This window comes from Papilio machaon, chromosome 15, assembly GCF_912999745.1.
Source record: "Papilio machaon chromosome 15, ilPapMach1.1, whole genome shotgun sequence".
Taxonomy (NCBI): Eukaryota; Metazoa; Arthropoda; class Insecta; order Lepidoptera; family Papilionidae; genus Papilio; species Papilio machaon.
Genome location: NC_060000.1, coordinates 1,181,692 through 1,205,452, shown reverse-complemented (window position 1 = coordinate 1,205,452; position 23,761 = coordinate 1,181,692). Strand labels below are relative to the sequence as shown.

General features: G+C 37.6%; 6 protein-coding genes across 7 annotated transcripts in view; 3 read left to right on the top strand and 3 right to left on the bottom strand.

Annotated features, from left to right (window-relative positions):
* Window positions 1-665: 665 nt before the first annotated feature.
* LOC106715629 (slowpoke-binding protein) lies at window positions 666-6,548 on the top strand. Its single transcript, XM_014508962.2, has 10 exons — window positions 666-960; window positions 1,073-1,199; window positions 1,400-1,471; window positions 2,466-2,568; window positions 4,739-4,924; window positions 5,105-5,286; window positions 5,482-5,656; window positions 5,873-5,989; window positions 6,225-6,349; window positions 6,492-6,548. The coding sequence occupies exons 1-10, from the start codon at window positions 666-668 to the stop codon at window positions 6,538-6,540; spliced, it is 1,431 nt and encodes a 476-aa protein (XP_014364448.2). The 3' UTR covers window positions 6,541-6,548.
* An 826-nt stretch (window positions 6,549-7,374) lies between these two features.
* LOC106715626 (mitochondrial 2-oxoglutarate/malate carrier protein) lies at window positions 7,375-10,441 on the top strand. Its single transcript, XM_045681122.1, has 6 exons — window positions 7,375-7,557; window positions 8,048-8,272; window positions 8,564-8,737; window positions 8,952-9,054; window positions 9,383-9,501; window positions 9,722-10,441. The coding sequence occupies exons 1-6, from the start codon at window positions 7,502-7,504 to the stop codon at window positions 9,924-9,926; spliced, it is 882 nt and encodes a 293-aa protein (XP_045537078.1). The 5' UTR covers window positions 7,375-7,501; the 3' UTR covers window positions 9,927-10,441.
* Window positions 10,442-10,993: 552 nt separating this feature from the next.
* LOC106715637 lies at window positions 10,994-12,983 on the bottom strand. Of its 2 annotated transcripts, none has more exons than XM_045681124.1 (3): window positions 12,641-12,983; window positions 11,750-11,916; window positions 10,994-11,405 (listed from the first exon to the last, which is right to left on the bottom strand). In XM_045681124.1, exons 1-3 carry the CDS (start codon window positions 12,672-12,674, stop codon window positions 11,298-11,300), a joined length of 309 nt encoding a protein of 102 aa, XP_045537080.1. In that variant the 5' UTR covers window positions 12,675-12,983; the 3' UTR covers window positions 10,994-11,297. The 2 variants fall into 2 exon arrangements, with proteins under 2 accessions (XP_045537080.1, XP_014364457.1); XM_014508971.2 differs by lacking the exon at window positions 12,641-12,983 and adding an exon at window positions 11,978-12,050.
* An 86-nt stretch (window positions 12,984-13,069) lies between these two features.
* Window positions 13,070-14,027, bottom strand: LOC123720916 (sepiapterin reductase). The gene has a single exon (XM_045681123.1). The coding sequence runs from the start codon at window positions 14,025-14,027 to the stop codon at window positions 13,224-13,226; it is 804 nt and encodes a 267-aa protein (XP_045537079.1). The 3' UTR covers window positions 13,070-13,223.
* A 31-nt stretch (window positions 14,028-14,058) lies between these two features.
* LOC123721705 lies at window positions 14,059-14,950 on the bottom strand. The gene is made up of 3 exons (XM_045681125.1): window positions 14,797-14,950; window positions 14,559-14,692; window positions 14,059-14,210 (listed from the first exon to the last, which is right to left on the bottom strand). Exons 2-3 carry the CDS (start codon window positions 14,677-14,679, stop codon window positions 14,059-14,061), a joined length of 273 nt encoding a protein of 90 aa, XP_045537081.1. The 5' UTR covers window positions 14,680-14,692; window positions 14,797-14,950.
* A 2,797-nt stretch (window positions 14,951-17,747) lies between these two features.
* The window catches only part of LOC106715631 (ski oncogene), a 53,316-nt gene continuing 47,302 nt past the window's right edge, over window positions 17,748-23,761 (top strand). The window contains exon 1 of the mRNA XM_045681260.1: window positions 17,748-18,548. Coding sequence (XP_045537216.1) covers window positions 17,748-18,548 — 801 coding nt within the window. The remainder of the gene's footprint in view (window positions 18,549-23,761) is intronic.

Here is a 23,761-nt window from a genome sequence, read left to right as displayed (position 1 = left end):
GAATTTTATAATTAGAGATACACTAGTTTTTAATTTGGTTCTACTTAATATCTGTTTTGTCGTTCATGTCACGAATGATGTCTATAATAAACACGACCTTGAAACCTTTAAGCTTTTGATGGTGTAACTGTTATTCCAGGAGCCAGTAACAGATTTTCATGACCAAGTCCCTCCCAATAGAAAATTCGTAAAATGCATAAGGGACTTATACTATGAATACTCGCGACCGTCAGCTGCGACTCAGGTGGGGTGGGCAGTGGCAGCCTTCCACGCATGGAGAAAAAAAAAATTTTTCAGTCATTTCCCCTCATTTTTTCCCCAAATTTATGTATGTTGCCTTTGATATTAATTTAAATAGTCTATATATCTCCAAAATTTTCCGAAGTCGTATAAAGGACATGTGTTTCGAATCTATAATAACGACTTATAGACTTCGAACATAGTACGAACAGCGTTCGTCTTTGCAACATAATGCTGTTACTTGTGAGGTTTCAATTAGTCGGTACTCAAGCAGATCAAACACACCGCACATATAGACCAAACTTTACGACAAATACATTGCTCCAAGTCATTTTATCACAAAAAAATAATTTTATTACTTATCAGTAATATTAAATAGTATAAAAAGCTGTAGTGTTAAATTAAACAGTGAATAAAACCATTTAATGGTATACATAATAAAAAAAATAAAGTTGTATGTGATAAGATATTGTAAAATGTTCAATCTATACCAGCATTTGAAAGCGAACGCCGAAGGTAGAGAGAGAGAGTCAGAGACGACAGGACATGATAGGTTCTACCAGGAGCGCTCCAGGTCCAGTTATAGAAAGAAGAAGAAGAGAGTTGCTTGTCGCCGGGCGCAGTCAGCAGCAGAACTCAATCCTCAGTCTATAGCTGCCGCGCAGAAAAGGAACGCATTCAAAGTGAGGTCCGTGTCTACTGATCGAGATGAGAGTGAAGGTATGAAAAATAAAATATACTGTAATGGCCACCACACAATTTATGTTCGTCTGTTAAGTTAAAAATCGCTGTTCAACTGTAACAAGGATATAATTCATATGTACAAATACAGAAGAGAACTCGGAGCGGACCCCGCTGGTCGCGCAGAAGATTGATTCACTCGCAAAGCTGCTGTTTAACAAGTCCCTGATCGGTGGATCCGGCAAGTCTTCGCCCTCTGAGTCTAACTCCTCGCCCAAGTAAGCACAATAGAGTAGGCTCCGACCCCTCAATAAGGACGTATAGTGAGCTGATGATGATACAAATTTACCTCATTTTTTCTGCATTTCATCCTAATGTTCTTTATGAGAAGTTTTCAATTTTATCCATATTAAATTCTAAAGACAGATGCAACTTAGTTATATCTCAATTACGTCACCATTTTAACTTATTTTCACAGAACAGCTGAGGCATCATTCGAGAGTTCAGTTGCACTGGCGATATGTTCGGAGTACCTCTCGCAGACTTCAAGGTAAACATAAAAACTATGTCAACAAATTACAGTCTTTCCGCCTTTTAACGAAGTAATTCTTTTCTGAACAACCATTTCTTTGAAATTATGGTTATTTGATCCAATTTACAAATTTTACAAAATAGAAAATTATTTGTTATTTTAAGTTGAGATTAATTTATCGATGGGTAGTTGGAATAATGTCGCAATGGATATTGCGACAGTCTTCGGGTTAAGTCAGATTCGGTATCTACGGACCTAAATACACCTTATATATTTTTTTTACTTAATTCTGATGAAAAATGACAAAAATAGAAAAATCACTTTGTACATTAATTGTTTGTTCCTGGTAAACGTTTACAAAAAATATTACTGGAACAATACGGTTATGTTGAAAGTGAAATTTTTGTTTCAATTTTAGACCAGCAATTGTAATTACGGCTTTCTTCCAGGGAATAAAACATGTAAACATTAAACGCACTATACATTACTGTCAATAAAAATAAGATATTCACGCAAAGATAAAAGATTTAAAAAAAACATACAACGATGATAAACAGTAAAATATGAATACCGTCCACAAAACGCTCATCAAGTTCAAGGAATAAGAACACAAACTATGGTTACTGTATCCATCGTGTATCCTATAATACACTGAAAAAAGCTGTAACATATGATTACTGTATCAACATTCATTTTTTTTTCGTGGAACAAAGCTGTAAGTGACTATTATGGGAACAACCTTTCGACATAAATAGTAGCAATATGATCTTTACCGATTTTTTCCTATTTGTATAAAATATACAATCTTGTAACTGCAACAGTACTTTAGGCAAAAAATAACGAACAAGGTGACATATAATTTATTTTAAGATATTCAGTGGTTTTATAGTTATTCCATAATTTCATTAAATATTTTTTCCTGAACATTTTCATTTTTACGATTGCGGCTTTATTCCCGGTACCCATCGTTATGATTACTTATTATTTTATTTATCCCTTGTCCTTCTTTTAGGTACGAATTAAAATCTCAGCTAGGCGCGATCGGGTCTCGTCCGTACAAGCACTGGTTCATAATATACGACAAATCAACTAAAACAGACAGACTACTTTCGTTGGTGAGTTATTTTTAAATTTCACATTTGACTTCTTTTTTTTTCTTACACACCATCTATTCATATTCATATTGCCATCCCTTTTATTAGCCGACTTCAAAAAGAAGGAGGTTATCAATTCGACTGTATTTTTTTTTTTTTTATGTGTGTTACCGCGAAACTCCGCCCCTGGTGGTCCGATTTTGATGAAAAATATTTTAATCGAAAGGAAGTGCTTGCAGGTGGGTCCCATTTTTTTGTTTTTTTTTTAAATAACTAGAAGACTAGTAGATTTTGAATATAGCTTCAAAATTTGTTGCGAAAATTAGGGACATTTTTGCTTTCAGCGCTTACGTAGGCTAAACTATAAGACCTACATCAAAATGATGTATGGCGAATTGTAGCTCTTTAAATGTGCTAAATAAAAGTCCGCGATAGCATATATCTATCTTTTATAGTTTTCTCACAATAACCATTTTTTTCTTCAGAAACATCAATTAAATTCATGCCCTATTTCCGACGCTATTATTCGAGTTCAGTATTAACCCTTATGTAAATAAACATGTTCATTATCAAGAGTATTTAATATAGATTATATTTGCAATTGAAACTACATCATTCTGTCTAATAGTTTAGGAGATATCGTAAGAATAAAATTACGCGGAAACGAAAAATGCTACACGAAAAGCACAATTTTGCTTTCTGGGCTTACGTAGGTCAAACTATATGACTTACATAAAAATGATGTATGGAGTAATTATATATCCTTAAATTTGCTAAATAAAAGTCTTCGGTGGCATATATCTATCATCTATGGATGTCTCACAAAAACCATGTTATTGTGAACAAACTTCGATTAAAATGCACACGAAAAACAGCGTCGTAAGCTTACGGCGCTATTATATTATATTCGACATGAATCCTTATCCAAATAAATATGTTTGATGGCTAGAGTATTAAATGCAGATTACATTAGCCTTTAAACTATGTAATTCTGATCAATAGTTTGGAAGATATTAAATAATTGAAAACTACGCGCATTCGAAAAATGCTAGTGCGGTGCGCGGCTGGACAAAATTAAAGGCACGCTACGATGTATTAGTTCGGTAATTTTCAATTTGTATACCGATTTTGATAATTATTTCATTGTTTAAAGGATAAGTGGTTATCTGCTGCATTCTAAATTAGTTTTTGAATTGAAGTACACACATATCAAATAGGAAAGTCCTTTTCTTTATTTGTCCTATTGATGTCTTTATATGTATTAAGGAAATTTGTAATTGAACTTCAAATTCACTAAAAATTGTGAAATAAAACAAAAATTTTAAGAAAAAAAAATAGCCGACTTCAAAAAAAAACAATCTCAAACAAAATGCACTCAAAAGTAACCTAAAAAAACCAATTTCAAACAAAATGCACTCAAAAGTAACATAAAAAAACAATTTCAAACAAAATGCACTCAAAAGTAACCTAAAAAAACCAATTGCAAACAAAATGCACTCAAAAGTAACATAAAAAAAAATTCAAACAAAATGCACTAAAAAGAAACAAAATAATGTCATGAAAACTCTCTAAACTCTAGTAGTTAGTAGTAGGGGCTCAGTTTTCCGCAACTCCACGACAAGCGCGTATTTTGCGTGTCTCTAAACTCTAAAGAAAGTTCTCTTCTTTCTTGTAACATGTCTATATTGTATAATTATTGTTATTTTGGAGTCGGTTTCGGCCTAAGTAGGGACATAAACGTAAGTATGTCTAATACATCTCAAATATAAAATGTCACCTATTTACTTCGGCCGACACCGACTGCGAAATAACAATAATTATACAATATAGACATGTTACAAGAAAGAAGAGAACTTTCTTTAGAGTTTAGAGACACGCAAAATACGCGCTTGTCGTGGAGTTGCGGAAAACTGAGCCCCTACTACTAACTACTAGAGTTTAGAGAGTTTTCATGACATTATTTTGTTTCTTTTTAGTGCATTTTGTTTGAAATTTTTTTTATGTTACTTTTGAGTGCATTTTGTTTGCAATTGGTTTTTTTAGGTTACTTTTGAGTGCATTTTGTTTGAAATTGTTTTTTTTTATCTTTGAAAAAACAACACTATAAACATGTATAGAACCTGTGTCAAAATAGTCGAAATAGCACAGAAACACGCGAAAACCTTTTCCGCACGTGTCTCACATGTCTCAGGTGCCGTTGACGAGCAAGTGCCCGTTGGAGGGCAACGAGCGGTGCCAGCAACTGACCAGCGAGCTGTTCCGCGCGCTGCACCACCCCTATGTGCTGCCAGCACTCGACATGCGTCTCGCCAGCGGGCACGCGCTCACAATCACCCCGCTCAACCCCCGCGGCACGCTCAAGGATCTCATCTATAAGGTACACCCCAGCCCTTTCTCCACCAGGAGTGGGGCCACCTAACACCTATATGTAAAGACATGTGCTCGCAAGTTTTAATCCCTATAATAAATTATTGAAAGCAGATATGCCACAAAGAATCGTAAAATGTGCCCATATGTTAAGACCTGATAAAATGACTAGTTGGTAATTTTATAACAGAGTACGTGGAACGAGGAGTACAGCAAGAAATACAACCAATGCGGAGTGGGGCTGCCGACGTGGCAGGTGGCCACCTTCGGCAGACAAATCCTGGAGGGCCTTCTCTTTCTCAAGGATAAGGGCTTCCCACCCTTCCGGCACTTGCACACTGGGAATGTCGTAGTGCAGAATGGAGTTGCACGGTAGAGTCTATCATTAATTAGTTTTCTAAATAACTGTCTATCTCACAGATATATGGACTTTGACTCTCTCCCCAACATGAGATCACCCAAAGCTGTAAGAGGTCAATACGACGACAAAAAGATTGGTCTTTTTTTTAACGATTTATGGAGTAGACTGTCCGTTAGTCACCAATAGTTGTTGTCTGCTATCCTCAGGATATCAGGTCTGGAGAACACTTTGATCGGCGCTCTGCCACGCTGCCCTCTGCTGGTGGTGGCTGCGCCGGAGCTGGCCGAGGTGCTGTCGCTGGGCCACGTGCTCTTCGAGATGTGCGCCGGACAGGACACCAACATGGCGCTACTAGATGACCTCGCGCCGATATATCCTCACGTAAGAATAATATCATAGACACACTTGTGAAGAAATCCTCAAAGACGGTTCTTAAAGGAGTATACGAACTGTGTTAGTGCAGAGGTTTACGATACATTTATGATATAACTTTCTTGTTGAACTTGAGTTGTTGTTTCTTTACTCATTTATAGTGATTGTCCAGGCCTTGGCAGTTGATTTTTCCATAGTCTTGAGTTGACCACGTGTGTTCACCAGGCGGTGGATCTAATCGACCAGATCTTCGGCGCGCGCACGCCCGCCTTGCACGAGCTGCTGGTCTGCGAGCTGTTCCGCAAGATCGACCTGCGCGAGATGAAGGGCTCCTGCCTCCCGGTCAGTATTCACAAGGAAATAAACTAATAAGTCTACTGTAAGCGGGAGATAAAAGACCGATGATTTTATTAATTTAATAAAGAAGAGTTTAAAGTTAAAGAGCTGCAGTTTCTTTTGTGATGGTGACTTTATTAATTTGATTATTTGTAAAGATTTTTAGCAAACATTGTGTTATTCACCAGACAGAGTAGATGGCACTGAACGTGTTAATGATATCCAATGTTGGTGTTATCAGAACTTCAGTCAGCGTTTGTCGCGTTCATGCCTGAGTCTACTGGGCGAGGTAGCGCGGCGGCAAGCGGGACAAGGAGGCCGCGCGCGCTCCGGCCCCGCCTCACCTCTCACACCGCCACCGCGCAGGTACAAACTATTGAAGTATTACAACTTAACCTACTTGAATATAGTTTCTATTTCCACTGATACTTACAATAAAATGATTAAAAGAATAAAGACTAGATAATATACTAATATTATGATTAACATTTTATTTATTTAATTCTAGGCGACATTTTCCAGTGGAACAAGATTTCACCGAGGTGTGGGAGTGGTGATTACGAGATTTTATGTATTTAATTAAAATATTAATAATATGCCTTAGATAAAAATAAAAATTATTTTCAATAAATGTGTTTTATTTTACAACATAACTGACTTACTATTTATTATTACAAATATAACATAACTGTGAACTAGTGGGATAGGCAGAGATTACGGATTTTCATTTGACGCGTTTACGGCACACTGCTCTCATTTCGAAGATCATATCAGCTCTGGGCAGCTGAGTGAGGACCCTAACCAATCAGTATTAGATATTCCCTTTTATTTCCGATTTAAATTAATTTTTATTTTATTAGTTTGTATTTTTTTTACTATGGAGTTTGTAATAGTTGAAAGGATTAAATTTAATTTTATTTATTCCTTCAACATCTATATATACCTAGCAACATCTATACGTACATATATGTTCGTTAGTTTTACATGTAATTACATAGCAAACATTTTATACTCTCACACAAATTGACAATTTTATGGAACAGTTCCTATTCTTGGCAAACTATTTTATATACTAGCTGTCGCTCGTGACTACGTCAACGCAGAACAAAAAAAAAATTATTTTGTAGTCTATGTGTTCTTCCAGACTATCTACATGCATGCAAAATTTCAGCGTGATCTATACAGCAGTTCTGGAGATAACTTCTATCAAACATCCATCCATCCATACATCCAAACATTCGCATTTATATATGTTAACTATAATATACCTCCTTCAGAATACATTGCTAAGGTAATGAATATTTCATGACATCTCGGATAAGAAATAAATATGCGTAAAGTTAAAAACAATACATATGTCAACTTGAATTTCAATGTCAACGTTACAAAATTTCTCAAACAAGCAACGCGGTGCAGTGTTCTCAGTTAAAATACGAAAGTGATTACGAAAAATTGTAAAATAGTGACCGGACAAAGTATATAGTATGTGGACATTGCAAGTTATGTTTTACAACAAAAATGGCAGAACCACAGATACCAAGATGGGCTAACTTCATCCTGGGTGGATGCAGTGGGTGAGTTATAGTTCTACATTAAACATCAACTACCATCTTTCAACTATGGTGCTTAGATATATGAGTAATAGTTTTAACTCTACTGGCGCCCTAAGCAAGTATACAGTGCCCTTCTTTTTGTTACCATGCCTTTGGTGGAGTTATGTGAGACTGTGTAATTCGTAAACCTGTCTCTCTGTCTAGTGCCCTTGGCGGTCACCCGACTACGCCCTAACATCGGCACTGCATAGTATGAACTACTTCTGTTTTATGCTTTCAACTTTCTTCTGTGCATGGTTTTCATTCACAATTGGAAATATTATTGCTATGTTTGTCTGTCTCATTCTATTTCAATAGTCATAACATATGTAGGAGTTGTGACAGTGAAAACTCACCATAAGAATTTTAATTAGGATTTAATTATTATTTTACAAATGATACCCTAAGAAATTAATAAATATTTTATAGACAGACCTTGAGGAATCTAATTGATTTATATATTTAATGTTAGCATGATGGCAGCGAGTGTGGTGCACCCTGCCGACCTTGTGAAGACGCGCATGCAGTTGCTGGGGCCTAAGGTGAAGCTGTCCACGATGACTGTAGTACAGAGAATCGCTCGCAAGGAGGGAATTCTCGGCTTCTACAGCGGCCTTTCTGCCTCGCTTTGCCGGCAGGCCACCTACACCGCCGGCAGGACGGGCTGCTTTTACTCCCTTCTAGACTTTTATAAAGGGTAAGCTTGGCAAAGTGAAATGCAATAAAAGCAGGTTAATATTCTGACGATTTTACGATAAAGGAAGTATCAAGAAGTATTAATAGAACAATGGTGGTGTCTGAACCGCAACATGAATGGCCCGCTCGCCTGGTGCCGCTACTACACAGAAGACAGACGTTTAACCTGGAGTGTTGCCGGAGACCAATTTATAGTCTTCTTTTTCTTAAAAGGTGAAAAGGGAAAGTGTATTTCGGGATGGAGGGGACGTAGATAATATGGTGGCTTGTTTAAATATGCATTTTGTTGCAGTCACTACGGCAACCCGAGCTTCGTGGCGAAGCTGTGCCTCGCGTCGATCGCGGGCAGCGTGGGGGCCGTGGTGGGCAACCCGGCGGAGATCGCTCTCATCCGGATGACGGCCGACGGCCAAATGCCGCCGGAGAAGAGAAGAAATTACAAGAACGTCATCGATGCTATCTTCAGGTTTAATGAGATATGACACCCGTAGTTTCATATTCGGCCAGTAAGGCAGAGCAGTAAAGTGTGATAATAGTATAGTTTGGGGTACTGTCAAAGTAATAGTGTTCTGTCTTGACATTGTGCTTTTAAACAATGGTAGTACTGCTTTTAAATCCTTTAGTATTGATAAGTAGATATGTTGTTGTATTGCTGATTATGACAGCTGTATTGTGTACAGGATAGTACGCGAGGAGGGCCCGATGGCACTGTTCCGTGGCGTCGCTTCCACCGTCACCCGGTCAGCCATCGTCAATGCCGCGCAGCTTGGCGGGTACGCTCAGGTGTGTGTCATGAGGATAACGTGTGTTTCTGTGTGTTGCACTTGGCAGGAGATAGATCTAGGATGGATAGACGATTGGGCGGGTTTAGGCTCTGGGTAAGAGGTGTTGTGTTATCCCTAGACGATGAAAAAAAGACTTCCATTCTCCCGTGAATTGGCACGTTTTTGCGGACCACGTACATAATTTTTGCAGGACAGGTTTAACCTTGCAAGTATAGCTGAAAGGCAAAGCAAGATTTCATATCAATAACTGTTCAGTTTTGTTACACGCACGGGTTCGCTATCATATGGATTTTGTGTTACGGAACTATCAGTAATGTACTCGCCAGGCGCGCGAGATGCTGCTGCCGGTGATGGGCGAGGGCATAGGGTTGCACTTCGCGGCCGCTATGATATCCGGCTTCATCACCACCATCGTCTACCTACCCGTGGACATTGTTAAGACCAGGTAAGTGGATAATGTCCCAGAGCCGAAACAGCGAGAAAGATATATTTGTTAGTAAAAGAATGAATAATCTATGGCTAAGAAACTGTTGCTAGCGTCGAAGACCTGTTGTACTTGGCGCATGATATATTCGATAAACTGATTACCAAAATCCAATAATAGATAGATATTAGTAGAAAAACAATACAGTCGACTCGCTTCTTCATGTCAGACTTTATTACAGGGTACAAAATGCATCAGAGCCCACAAGTCAGGTGAAAGTGCTGGTACAAATAATCAAGAACGAAGGACCACTCAAGTTGTGGTCGGGCTTCGTGCCCACGTACACTAAACTGGGGCCGCAGACTGTACTGCTGTTCCTTTTCCTCGAGCAGCTCGTCTCGTTGTACTTGAAGTTCAACCAACCACCGCCACCAAAAAAGAAATAGTAAACTTGTGTATTTTCCTGTGGGTCTTGCCACTCCCATGAGGTGGTCGAGTTATGTCAATGCACGTTTGTAAAAATATTTATAAATAAATTGGATGTACATTTATAAATAATGGAAAGGTTAACGTTTTCGATAATGTTAGTTTTATTTATATAGGATAAGAGAAGTTTTGTGCTAAGCTGCACTCAGCAGTGGAATAAACAGTAGGTCAAATACCAGCTCCCCTAATAACTATCAATATGTTCCCATACTTGTCACGTACTTCTACAATATATTTTGTCTATTCTGCTAGAAATATGGCTAATCAAATGTTACTTTATCTATAGACTTTTGGACCTAGTACGAATATTTCTGACAAGCGTCTCCATATCGTCATCGTCAATTATGTCGAAACTAGTATGAGATTTTTAGTGTTGTCTACACCCGATACAATGACGATACGATGTCGATTGTCGTGCTAGGTCTATCGACCTTAAATACAAGATACGGTATTCTATGATTTCTTTGTAGAATGAGGTGCACTTCTCAGCTCCTTATTAATGGGTGATTCCCTTTTGGCCGATCAGTTTACCGATGAATGGCGAAATGAGACATTTTTTCCATTGGACCGATTGAGTCATTCAAAAAAAATCTCACTTTGCTAATCGATCGGTAGGTCGAACGGCCCAACGTGAAACTGCCACTATCATGGAAATTTTGCAGTTAAATACAAAGTTGTAGTTATGAGGGATTTAAAACGGTCACATTGTACTTACTACTTTGAGTTCATTTGCAATAAAAAAAACATATATCCTGTACGTTTTATTAATAACACAGCCCGAATTAAAAAAAATAAGAATAACTTAAAATTGAACTTTTAGATCTATGTAATAATTCCAAATAACTTATATTTAACTTTGTATAATTACTACAATTGTTTTTTAAAGCAGTTTTATATAACAATATATAAATTAATATAAATTACTAAATACTTTAATTACAGAAAATCTTAGTCATTTCAAATAAATCATCAGCACAGATTAATTATTATTAAAAGAATACAAAAATCAAATACAATTTTTCTACCGTCATGTTTTTAATATTGATTTTAGGTTATTTACTAAGGACGAGTCCATAAATATGTTTTAAATCTACCTTCATAATTCATAACATATTGTCTATTCCCAATAAGTCACCATAAGCCATCACTTCGCAATGTTGCAACTTATAAAAAAAAACGTATTCCAATAACGCTAATTTTCATCATAGAATACGTATCGTAAGCATAACCAAATAATATTAATAAACAATACAGATTATAATTAGTACACTTAGAAATATATTTGGCACGTTACCACATGTAATGAAAAAATAATAACTAACTTGTTACGATCAGCCGTAAGCAACTTCCTCTACGATTGTCTCCCACGAGTCCGTGGAATCTGTCTCCCAAGACCCATCCTCGTCATCCTGGTCTCCCAGGTCGTCATAATATGCCAGCTGGGTACAATAGAAATTAAAAAAAATCTATTATGGGGAGTTTTTATAACATTACAGAAGTCTAAACGTTTTATAGGTATTATATCTGTCGTGATGTCTGTGTGTTTGTGTACGCTATTTTATAAAAGACGTCAACGGATTGTGATGCGGTTTTCATTAATTTATAGTGCAAAATATCATTTAAAATTTAATGTCAAACTCGGTTTAAGGGAAACACAATTAATTTAAAAATTGCTGATTATTCGAAATTTACCAAAATATCTTATAACATTAAAAAACTATTTTACTTATTGTGTAGTAAAAAATCTAAGTTTAATAGACTTTAACTGGACGTAATCAATTACCTCGTTTTCATGCAGTCTATGTACGGTATGGACTCGTATCTGGAACATCCAGGCGTGTCCGAGCAGGGCCACTGTACCGCTCAGCAGCAACGGCATGCTGAACCGGCAGCGCCACGCCAGCCGCATCAAGAACATGAACAGGCTCTTCCTGCCTCCGCTCATCGTCACTACGACAATATAATGATTTAATTGATGGAGTTTTTAAATAGAGTATTTAGTATTTGTAACCTTAAGTTGCCAGTGTTGAAATAACTTAATGGATGCCGATGATCATCTTATTAAACATGTCGTTCGTTTTTCAACTTGTGTTATAAAAATGATTTTATCTTCAGACAGAATCTGTATTTCAATTTGATTTGGAAGAATATCCTTATGACTGAACTTTTACAACATTTTGAATATTAATTTTAGGTAGGTGGCCTTTTAATAACTATATTTGTTAACCACCTTGTCTCCTTAGAAAGACCCTAGGTGACAATAGACACTTTAAACTACTCTACAATTTTTATATCGTCAATGTATGGTTATTTTCTAATATTTAGGCGGATGAAGGTCATCGGCGACTTGCGCTAACTGTGTTACGCAGCAAGTCGCGTGAAGTTAAAAGCCGGGAAGATATCTAACTATTGTACTCATTTTGATTACTGACTCAGCAATTATTTATCATGTAATATAATGTAACTTCTAATACAATGGGAATAATACTCAAAGATTAGATAAAGGTGAAGGTGAAGGTTGAAAAGATAAACTTAGATAAAATGTGAACTAATGTATGAATGTAACTCATATTAGAAGGTTTAATGTTAAAATGTAAGAGGGGGTTATTAAAAACAAAACACCATAGATTTGCAAGTTTTTATTGTAAAATATGAATTGCATTCATAGACTTACGTTTCAAATAACAATGTGCGTAACGTCGCGCCATATTGTGACGTCATAGCTGTCAAATCGAAAAAATAGGGTCAGCAAAACAGATAATTATTCAATATAATTTATTTTAATTATCCCGGAGGTCAAAAATATAATTTAGTTGTTTTTTGTTGGAATCTGTACTTTTTAGTGACATTTGACAGATCGTAATCATGATCAAACAAATTCTTATTTGAAACGTATAGAATATTTTAAATACAACATATTAAATAGGGAGGCTTCGACAATAGCTTGAAAGCAACAATTTATAAAATTCGAAGTGTTACGATCTTTTTTTTTTATTTTTCAGCATTAAATTACATGATTACCCTATAGCCTCAAGTAATTTTTATAGGAATGTTAGTTACACATATAATTAGCATAAGAAATAAAAAATTTAAAGTTATTTAGCACATTTAAAAGACAATTTCTAAGTCATGATGATTATCGAGATTAAATTTTGTCATAAGTTTCATAAGCATTTTAACACATTCTATGCCACTACAATTTTCTTGTATAAAACTCACAAAGTGGACAGCATTCAATGTGTTAAATTTCTCTTACTTCATTCATCATCAAAATAATCAACATGCTCTCCGGGAGTGAACTTTCCAGCTTGGAGAACTTTCATACATTTCCGAGCTGTCATATCAGGCTTTAGTAGTACTCCCTGGTTCTTGAATGATGTAAATACATCCCTCAGGTTATCGTTCACTGCTTCTGACAACACATAGTCAATCATAGATGTCTCCACTGGGCCAGGTGAATAGTTTAACACCTTAATATGTTTTTTCTCTTCAGCAAGTACCTTGAAATACATCTCCCTCGCAGCTTTACCGCTACAGTAGTAAGCCATACCACTCATTGGCTTGATAGCGCACAAAGATGTTATATTAACAATAATAATCCTGTCCTCAACGGACTCAAAAATCTTTAAAAATTGCGTATTTAAAGATATAACCTTAAATACATTAAGATCATAATATTGTGCAAGTTCATTTGAATCTTCAATTCGTGAGGTCTCAACAGCTAAGTTACCCAGAGAGCCTACATTATGGAAAATTAAGCAAGTTGCAAAATCTGTCACTTTATAACCTTCAAGAGAATTAATGATAAGATCATTCATCTCTTTGGTTGATGCTTTGCCCAAATCAATTGATTTATAGATGGCTTTGACATTATCGGATTGGCACATCGAAGCAGTTTTGGCCAATTCATCTGCATTACGTGCTAATAGCAACATAAGAGACTTTGGCCCTAACAGCTTTGCCACTTCTGCAGCAATCGCTCGACCGATACCCTGTGAGGCCCCTGAGACAATACAATATGTGGGACCCGACAGATCAATGCTACAAGTTGAGGAAGCCATTATAACTTACAAGATTAGTTAGATAATTATATTACTCCTGAAGTAGTTTCTCGTCTTCTGTGTCTCCGATGACAGGATCGAGGTTGCAGCCTTCTCGCAGCAGGCGGTTGAGACAGTCAGCTCTGTATGCTGCTAAGTTCTCAACTACTTTATTCTTAGATCTGACGGCCTTCAGTTTTCTTTCTGTAAAAAGAAACAAAATTCATTAAACCAATGCTGTTTAAAATTACACAAAATTGGTATACAATTATGAAAGAAATAGGATTATTAGAAGGTTAGTTTAATTCATTTAAAACTATTTCATTTACATTTCATGCAGATCAATACCTAATTACATCAATTAAATAGAATTTTAAAATAAGCAGCACAAATAATGCAAACTATAAATGTATGTATAACATTGAAACTCACAAAATAAAATGTACACACTGAACAAACCGTTCATTCAAAGTAACACTTAAATTGTATTTGAAGCATGATAACCCTAATTTAAAGTAAACAACTATATTATCTACATTCATAATGTTATACCTAAAATAGCGAGATATTCTGCGGAATCTGACAGTTTCTCGAACACTTCTGAGGGCTTGAAATTATCCTCAAATGCCGATACTTTAGCCTCGCCTACAACTTTGCAGCCCCACGGATCCATTAACTCTAAAAACCTGTTTAAAAAGACAAAGATAATATAAAGTTATTAAGCAAAGACAACTAAACTACGCCAAGTAGGTATAAATCATAAAGTGATGATTTCTTTCCAAGAACTTACTTTGTTGGGTATTATTAGTTTTTGATGATTGATAAATCGTAATTACGCCAGTAGCGATTGGTTGAACTCAAATCATGAGAAATTCAATCTAGATATTAGACGAAAACGACAAAAACTTAAGTACGGTCTTTAAGCTCAAACGTAAAGTTTGACATTTGACAATTCAAAATCAAATTCAGTTTTCAATCAATTCATTGAAACTACAGATTAAAAATACTTTTACTTAAGTAAATCGATTCTAATAATGTAATTATCATATCATTTAGAAGTTTATATTTTTTTTATCAAAATTAGGTTAAAATCTATTTGAGAACCTAATATTTAATTCGTAAGATGTTTTAAAAAAATGAACGAGATATAAAAAAAGTTTTCAAGTATCCCTGAACATCGATACATGTTATAAAAAGATAAATTGGAAATAAAAATCGATTTTTACTATCCTCTACCTGGATTAGATCAACGCTTACGTTTTGATCCCATCACTACGTTCAAATTTTTAAAAGCGCCATCTATTATCTATCTTGACAAATATTTATTTATTTGTACATTCATGCCTTTTCCAGGCGTTGTTACATATCATTTCTTTAAATTATAACAAATCAATCACTTATTACTAGGATGTACTAAATTAATATATGTTATCTATTTATGGACAAAAAAAAACAATTAATATTTAAAATCCAACTTTATTGTTATTATTGTTGATTGTTGTGTGTCGAAAAGTTAGCAAAAAAAAAGAAATGCTGGGATGAACAGAGATCGCTCTTCTCCCAAGTAGAGCAAGAGCCCAAGCGTACAACTCCAGAGGTAGGACCTAATGAAAAATAGTGAGTGGTGCTTGCTTCGATAAGACACGGGATAAATGGTAAAGAGCGTTTCCTTCTGAATTTATTGTCTTAATAAGTTTATTTTCGCTCTTAAAAATGATATAGATTAGACGATATAGACTTACTAATAGTAGACGCTACCAACAATATCTGTTGTACGAATGGGCCGGCTTGACCGACCCGGATGACTAAACTTGGTCCTCTTTCCCTTCTTACCCTTTTCTTCTTATGGAAGGATGGGAAGGGGAAGTGGATTTGACAGCGGAGGGGACGCATAAGAAGGGAAAATATTTGATTTTTGTGCATCCTCTACTCTGTCGATTAAAGGTAGATATCTTCAATTGCGGATGTCTATGGATAGCGGTCGCTTCGCCATTTCGGCGAATTCAGGCGGCTGCTTTTTCGGTTGCCACTTGAGGATTAAAATAAAATCATAATATTAAAAAAAGACGCCACCAATTTTGTTTGATAATAGCACAGGTGTGACGACATTAAGTTAAATTTTTGTTTACGAAGACTTTTGTGATACATGATAGGTACCTATTACGAATTCATAACAAATCGCCAAGATCGCGTCGCTGAGCCGTAGTTAAGGTATCCTAGTCCCAGTCGTACAACACAACACCGGCGATGGTTGGAGTGGTGTATATCCAAGTAAGCTGCCTACTCAAAATGCCTTGGGACATCACAACACAACGAAAATAAATCTTAGCACAATACAATAAGGTTGATAATAAAGTAAAACACGTGATCCGCCGTTCGCAAAATTATGTTAAATACTCCAAATTAAACTCTATCGTAACCAGATAAGTACTAATTTTAAATAAGCCAAAAAGAGTGATAAAAGCACTTTTCATGGAGCTGCGAGCGAACGGTCTCACTAGACGCAGCCGCCCCTCCCCGCGTCCCGCAGCACTTCCCCCCGCACCCCTCAACGCCCCGCGCGTGTCGCGTTTGCAAAGATTAAAACAAAGATACGACTTTTATTCATTCATGTATTTTAACAAAAATTTGCCTTTCTCTTAGAGGCTAAAATCGCAAGTCGTAGCATTTCGTTTTCTTTAAAGATTAAATTTGTAAATTCATGAATTTAGTGGTCGCCCATTGGTTGAAATTCGACCACAATTTATAGTCAAAGATTATTTTTTATATTTGATTAACAATAGCTTTATGCACTTTGTCTCCACATTAACTTTAACCGTTTTAAATTTCTCGTTCATCTGATCTCGCAATTTTATTTAAAGGGTAACAAAGTTTTTGCTTCACTTATTTATATGTGATGTCTGTGCAAATTTAACAAAACTTAACAATTGATTTAACAACGCGTAAGGTAAAGATTATGGCAGTTTTCAATACGAAGTTTTAAGACGCCTTAATTCTTAATCTTAATCTATCGTAGTCTTAATTCTATCGTATTAATTCTTACGCTAAGTGTAAAGAGATCCATTTAACAGTTACATAATAACAACAAAACTTTTTTTAAATTTATTAAAAGAACATATATCATAATTGGTAAATATCAACTTTAAAAAATATGAACTTCTTTTCTTTACATTATTATTTTATGTCCACTTTTTATAAAGTTATTATTTAACCCAACAACGAATGGTAAGTTTTATTCTTTGGGCGCAGCTCGCGCCGCCATTCTGGATATTTTGACGGGAAGGTCGGTCACGTGACGCGGCGCGGGGCGTGCGGGCGCGGGGTGCGGGGCGCCGGCTAGACTCTCAGTAGCCGAGCCATCCGTCTGCTGCCTCGACTGCGGCCAGTCGCCAGTCGCCGGTCGCCGGACTCTACGCCTTCGTACCAGCCGAGTACTCGTCACGGCTCGCTATTTACAAAGCGACGCTCCGGCAGTTTTCCTATCGGATTTCTTCGACGGATCGAGAAGTGAAGTGTGCGCCGCATTGATTCGGATAAGGATCGCGCGACAGTTATGTGAGATTCGGTTCGCGTATTTTTGCACGGTCGGGCGACGGGGCGGGGACGCCGCGGCCGGGCCGTCGCGACGGTCGGGTCGCGCGTCGCGCGGCGGCAGACATGTTCGCGCCGCGGGCGGAGCGAGTCGCGCGGGCCGGCGCCCGCTAGGGCGCGGGAGATGCGCGCGAGCGGCCACGAGCGAGCATGGATGTAGTGACGCCGCATATCAGCTCCGTGCTGAAGACGTACCAGGCGAGCGCGCCGCGCAGCCTGCAGGGCCCGGGGCGAGGCCGCGCCGGGACGCCCACCGCGCCCGCGCGTGCCCCGCCGCCGGCCCCGGTGCCCCGCGCGCCCGCCGCGCCGCCCCTGCTGCTCGCCCCCGACCCGGTGGTGGGCGAGCGCGGCGAGACGCTGCTGGAGGGCGAGCCCATCTCGTGCTTCAGCGTGGGCGGCGAACGGCGGCTGTGCCTGCCGCAGATCCTGACCTCGGTGTTGACAGACTTCAGCCTCGAGCAGATCAACCGCGTGTGCGACGAGCTGCAAATCTACTGCTCGCGCTGCACGGGCGAGCAACTGCACGAGCTGAAGGCGACGGGTGTGCTGCCGCGCTCGGCCCCCTCGTGCGGCCTCATCACACAGACGGACGCGGAGCGATTGTGCGCGGCGCTGCTGCACGCGCCGGCCGCCGCGCGCCCTCACAAGCTGCCAGGTTTTCGCGTCTACCACGAGTGCTTCGGGGGTGCGCGCGGCGTGTGCGCGCCCGCGCTGGGCCTGGTGCAGTGCGCCGAGTGCCGCGCGCTGTACGGGCCGCGCCGCTTCGTGTGCCACTCGCACGCCACCGAGCACCGCACCTGCCACTGGGGCTTCGACTCGGCACGCTGGCGACGCTTTCTGCTGGTGGCGGACGAGGAGGCGGAGCAGGAGAAGTGCGGCGCCTTGCTCGATGACATGGCGGCGCGCGACCGCGACACCGCGCACGCGCACGCACCACTCAAAAGAAAACAGGTCAGTACCACTACTTTCATACCAAGTTTCTTCTTTCTAGGTTATATTTTAACAGGTCATTGCGTAGTGTGGGTTATATCTATGGAGACACATTCTTTTCTGGTGCAATAACTACATACCTACCAATACATTGTATTGGTATCCTTCATCAACATTTTGCCTGTACACTTGCCGTATATGATGATACATCGACTTTGATCTCGGTGATCGTGCATGGTAATATCTATAAAAGATGAAACTAGTTATCACACAGTCGTGCAATAGAATAAAAGATTCGCTTTCTCCTCCTTGGTCCATTACTAGAAGAGAAGCGCGTCGACTTGCAGTGACCGAGCCTGTTCCCACAACAGATAAGATTGCGCTGTCCTGATGAATAAACATTCCCTATTATGTCTATTACGAGATAATATCTAGACCATTCTTAAAGTACATAATTTTTTTTTTGCATCAGTAATAGTTAAATCAGTCAACGATATAAGCACGCATATCTTTTTTCCCATGAAAAAACGTTACGAGTAGTAATAAACAAACATTATATAATTACTTCCTAACGGGAATTTTCTATTCAAATGTTTCGGTGGAGACCTAAGGATAAAGACATACTGTAATCAAATTAAGTTCATTAGGTAAAAGGGATCGATGACGTTAACATTTTATCAAGATGAAAGTTTATTGTTACCGGGACAATATAATTTCTTTATTAACAAGTGAGCGTATAAAGTCCCAAAAGAACGTACTAAGTGTATTTGTGTCGACGTAAACAGAATTAAATGATTTTATTTTACAGAATATAATAAATATTTCTTACTATTTATTATATTATTTAAAATAAAATATGTCTACGCTACTCTAGCATACGTAAGCGACTTTACATTAAAAGTCTCGTCAAGCTTTTTCGGAGATAATCCAGGACAGACAAAAACATAGAATTTTTTTTTTGTTTTAGGTAGCTTTAAACAGCCTATATCATGTGTACATAATATAAAAAAGTAATATTAGTTAAATACACTGTAATTTATTCTTCATAGATCGACGTTGGTAAAAGAAAAATATTTTTTAAACTTTATTTTTTATTATTTGAATTTCATGATAAAAAAATTATTGTTTAAAATTAAATACATGCATATTTACGCGTAAAATCTAAATGTGTTTTATTATGGAAATTTTAATTTAAAAAATGTACTGTAATTTATTTATTATGATATAATTAGATAAAAACTGTAAGCTTTTCTTGATAGGAATTTAATGTTATCTAAAAAACTTAAGATATTCGAGCGCCTTTTTGAGCAATTTATATTTGAAGTTCTCAATTTTATATACATTCAAATCCATTTTTTTTATATTAAATCCATCGAACTAATTTTTATAGCAATATTTTTGAACAGTTTTTGTCGCTTTTATAATAAACGACCGCTATTACTATGTATCGTAAACTAAAAAATATTAAGGTAATAAAAAACAAGATTAGCATTTCTGTGAGCAAACCCTTGTAACGCTAAAAAAGTCATAAAAATTTCTTGTTAGGTGACAGGAAAAATCTTATAGGATTTTTTAGTAATATAATCTCTATTGTAAAACGATCACGTGTTACTTTAGCTTGCACATATTGTGATAAAAAATTGTTTTCGACGTAATTGATTGCCTTTTACAATAGTATTATAGACCAAATTCTGACAGTCGTTGGTTCCAAGATTTAGGAATGTGGATTTAAATTGTAGTAGAAATCAGTGGAAAAAACAGATCAGACGAATTGTTACTAGCTGTCGTTTGAAAGTTCTCTTTCTTATGTATTAATTCTAAAAGATAACTCGTGCCGTCTTTGTATAATTTTAATAATATTAGACAGTGGTAAATAACATATTTGATTTAGTTCCTTCAGTAACCTCTGAAGGGTTTTTTTGTTACGAATTTCGCTGTCCCTGCAGCGGGAGCAGCAGAGACGGCTTTGTGATTTAAGCCGGACTATCCACTAAACTCCGCGTTCACCTTTGCCTGACCGAACCGTGGCATCTGAAGGTTTAGTAGGGCTTCTCTAAACCTCACGATACCTGTTTTACTTCCGCTAGCAAGTCTTTTGTGTTGGTCTGTAGTGAAAAAAATATTAATGTATACTCCATACCGCTCTCCCGATGATGAGACTTAAGCCCATCGTATACAAGGCAACGTAAACCGTCGAAACTAATATGTTGTTGCAACTCGAGGATCGCGTTGCGCGCTCCGTGAACAACGTTAAATTGAGAACACATGTCAACTGTATAGATTTCTTCCGCCATCTTGAAAAATTACGACTAGTCTCACGACATTATTGACAAACGGGTTGCGAACGATTGTCTTTGGAGATGACAGAAATGTCGGCAACACGCGTTGTATACGAACCTTTATAAAATTGTATTGTTTAAGTCGCTTAACGACGAAAATCGCCGGGTTTACAAAACTAATGTTGGTTTTAGTACAAAGAGCCTTACTCGATATCTCATGACATGTAACTTTTATCTGTTAGCATTTTTTTTTATTTTAATATTTTGTATCTTTTCTCTTGAGTTCGAGGGTTTTTGATAGTCTATAATAAAATTTCTATACTAAAAGTAGTCTAAGTCCTGTCAAAATTGGCTCATCTGTTTCGTCGAGTATCCGGAACAAATGCGGACTTGCGGATAGGCAGACAGACGGATAAAAATTTAAAAAATTGGTTTTTCGATATAATACCATACCATACCTTATCACGTTCAAGAAATATTTTTTTTAATATTATATACAGAAGCTCCAATTTTTTTTAAATACTAGCTTTTACCCGCGACTCCGTCCGCGCGGAATAAAAAATAGAAAACGGGATAAAAATTATCCTACGTCCGTTTCCTGGTTCTAAGCTACCTGCCCACCAATTTTCAGTCAAATCGATTCAGCCGTTCTTGAGTTATAAATAGTGTAACTAACACAACTTTCTTTTATATATATTGATATAGATACAAAGTAAACAATAGTAATCGATAGCTATTAAAATGGTTTATGACAACTATTAATGTTATATATGTAAACAAAGCAGTTTTGTCAAAGACTAGACTTGAAAGATAAGAATTTTTATCAGTATGATTTAAAGGAAATGTACTCGCGAAGGTCGACGAAGTGACGCACAACAGTTTTCGTCAATATATATATAGATGTAAAATAAAAATCTATTTCATATTTTCCATATACTATATATTTACTTAATTTATATCAATACTAGTGCTACTATAGTGCACCAATCAGCGGTCAGGGCTGCAAAGATAGGAACCTCCTCATTATTTATTAATCCAACTAATAAATACTATAACTTCGATATGAGAAAAAATTTATAAGCTGACATAGTGACTATACAAGTATAAATAAGTCGTCAGAAATAAAGTCGAACCTTTATAGGCGAGAATCGCCCGGTTCCCAACAAACGGCCTCCATTAGCGAGAAACTCGGCTTAGAGAGAGAAAAATATATATACATATATATTATATCATAAGATGGCAAACGAGCAAACGGTTACCTGAGCCTGCCTAAAAAGCGAAGCCATCGCTGCCCATAGACATGCGCAATTGCAGATGCTTTGCCTACCTATAATCGACAGAGGAGGGGGCACACAGAAAGAGGGTATATCCACTTCCTATGCGTCCCCTCTACCGTCAAAACCACTTCCCCTTCCCATCCTTTTCTTATAACAAAAGGGTGGGTAGGTCCACTAAAATTTGGCCTCCAGCACCACACTCATCAGACGAAACGCGGAATTGCTTCCACTTCCTGCCTGTCTTCTGTGTGGTCGTGGTATTTCACCGGTCGGCCCGGCTCATTCGTGCACCCAACAAATTTTGTTGTTGCTGGATCTACTATACGACTACTGTAAAATCCCTTGGCCTCTCGCTTATCTAAGTTTGAATGTACACTTGGAATCCACGGATGTAGTTTGACTTAGTGCTTAGCAATGAGAAATAATTAATTAAGTTATAGTCGTAATAACATTTTTTATACTTGGAAGAAATTTAATATGTTGACTTGAGACGCAGTTTATGTTATTGAAGTTTGAAAAATAATCTTTATATTAAAAGTGTTAAGGTTGATATTAAAGAAAACGGAATTATTTGTTCCTTATATACATTGTATTTTGTTTTGTCTGTAGATTATAGGTATTTTACTTTATCGAATGACGCGTAACGAAAACAATTTTATCAGTTAGAGCAGAGGTCAGCTACACACTGTTTTGTTCTCATATCATTGTTAATATGACACACACACAAGTTGCGCGGAAGCCAGAGGGGTTGGCAGAGATCACGGACCTCCATTTGGCGTGGCCAAACGATCCTCCGCAATCCACTTGACGGGTGACGAGTTGCGTCTCCGTCTGTTAGTATAAAACATGTTGTAATATCCCTTAGGGTCCTTAAGTTGCACTTAGTGTACATTTAGTACGATAAATCCACACTAAAGCACTCTTAGAGTTACTCTAGTTACGATAGTAAGCTATAAGTTTTGGGGTATAAATTGATAAGCCGTATAATCGTTATCACGTAGTGTATGCACAGCATGGCAACTGGTGTTACTTATCGCATCGGTAGATACGGCTGCCGTGTGATAATCACAATTGCAAACGCGAAAATAACTTTTTTTATATAATCTGGCAAAGGAGCAAGCGGCCACCTGAATTCGCCTAAATAGCGACCCATTTCTTATAAGGAAAGGATGGGAAGGGGAAATGGATTTGACGTAGAAGTGGACGCATAGGAATTATCCCCTTTCTGTGCGTTGTTTATAAGATAGATAACGCATCTGCAATTGCTGATGTCTATTGGTAACCGTCGCTTGATTGTTTCTGCGAATTAAAGTGGCCGCTTATATAAAAAAGAGTATACAATACCTGCAGTATACAAATAGCAAAACCATTTCTCCTTCCACGCTGAATGCACCCGCATATGACATTGTTATTCTGCGACGCGCGGTCTTAATGCTATAGCTAACGACAGAGGCGACCGGCGACCGGCTGGACCGATCCGTAAATAGTTTTCCACTATTCGTGTGACTTACCACTACATGCTCTACCAATATGTTTTCTTGTTCTGTCTTGAATGTCCTAGATAACAGATTTCACGGTTTACTTTAAGTAATATATATCTTTTAAAATCTTTGAACTATATTGTACGTTGTTTGACTTTTTATATATACTGCCAAAGTGGCTTTGACCATTGATTCAC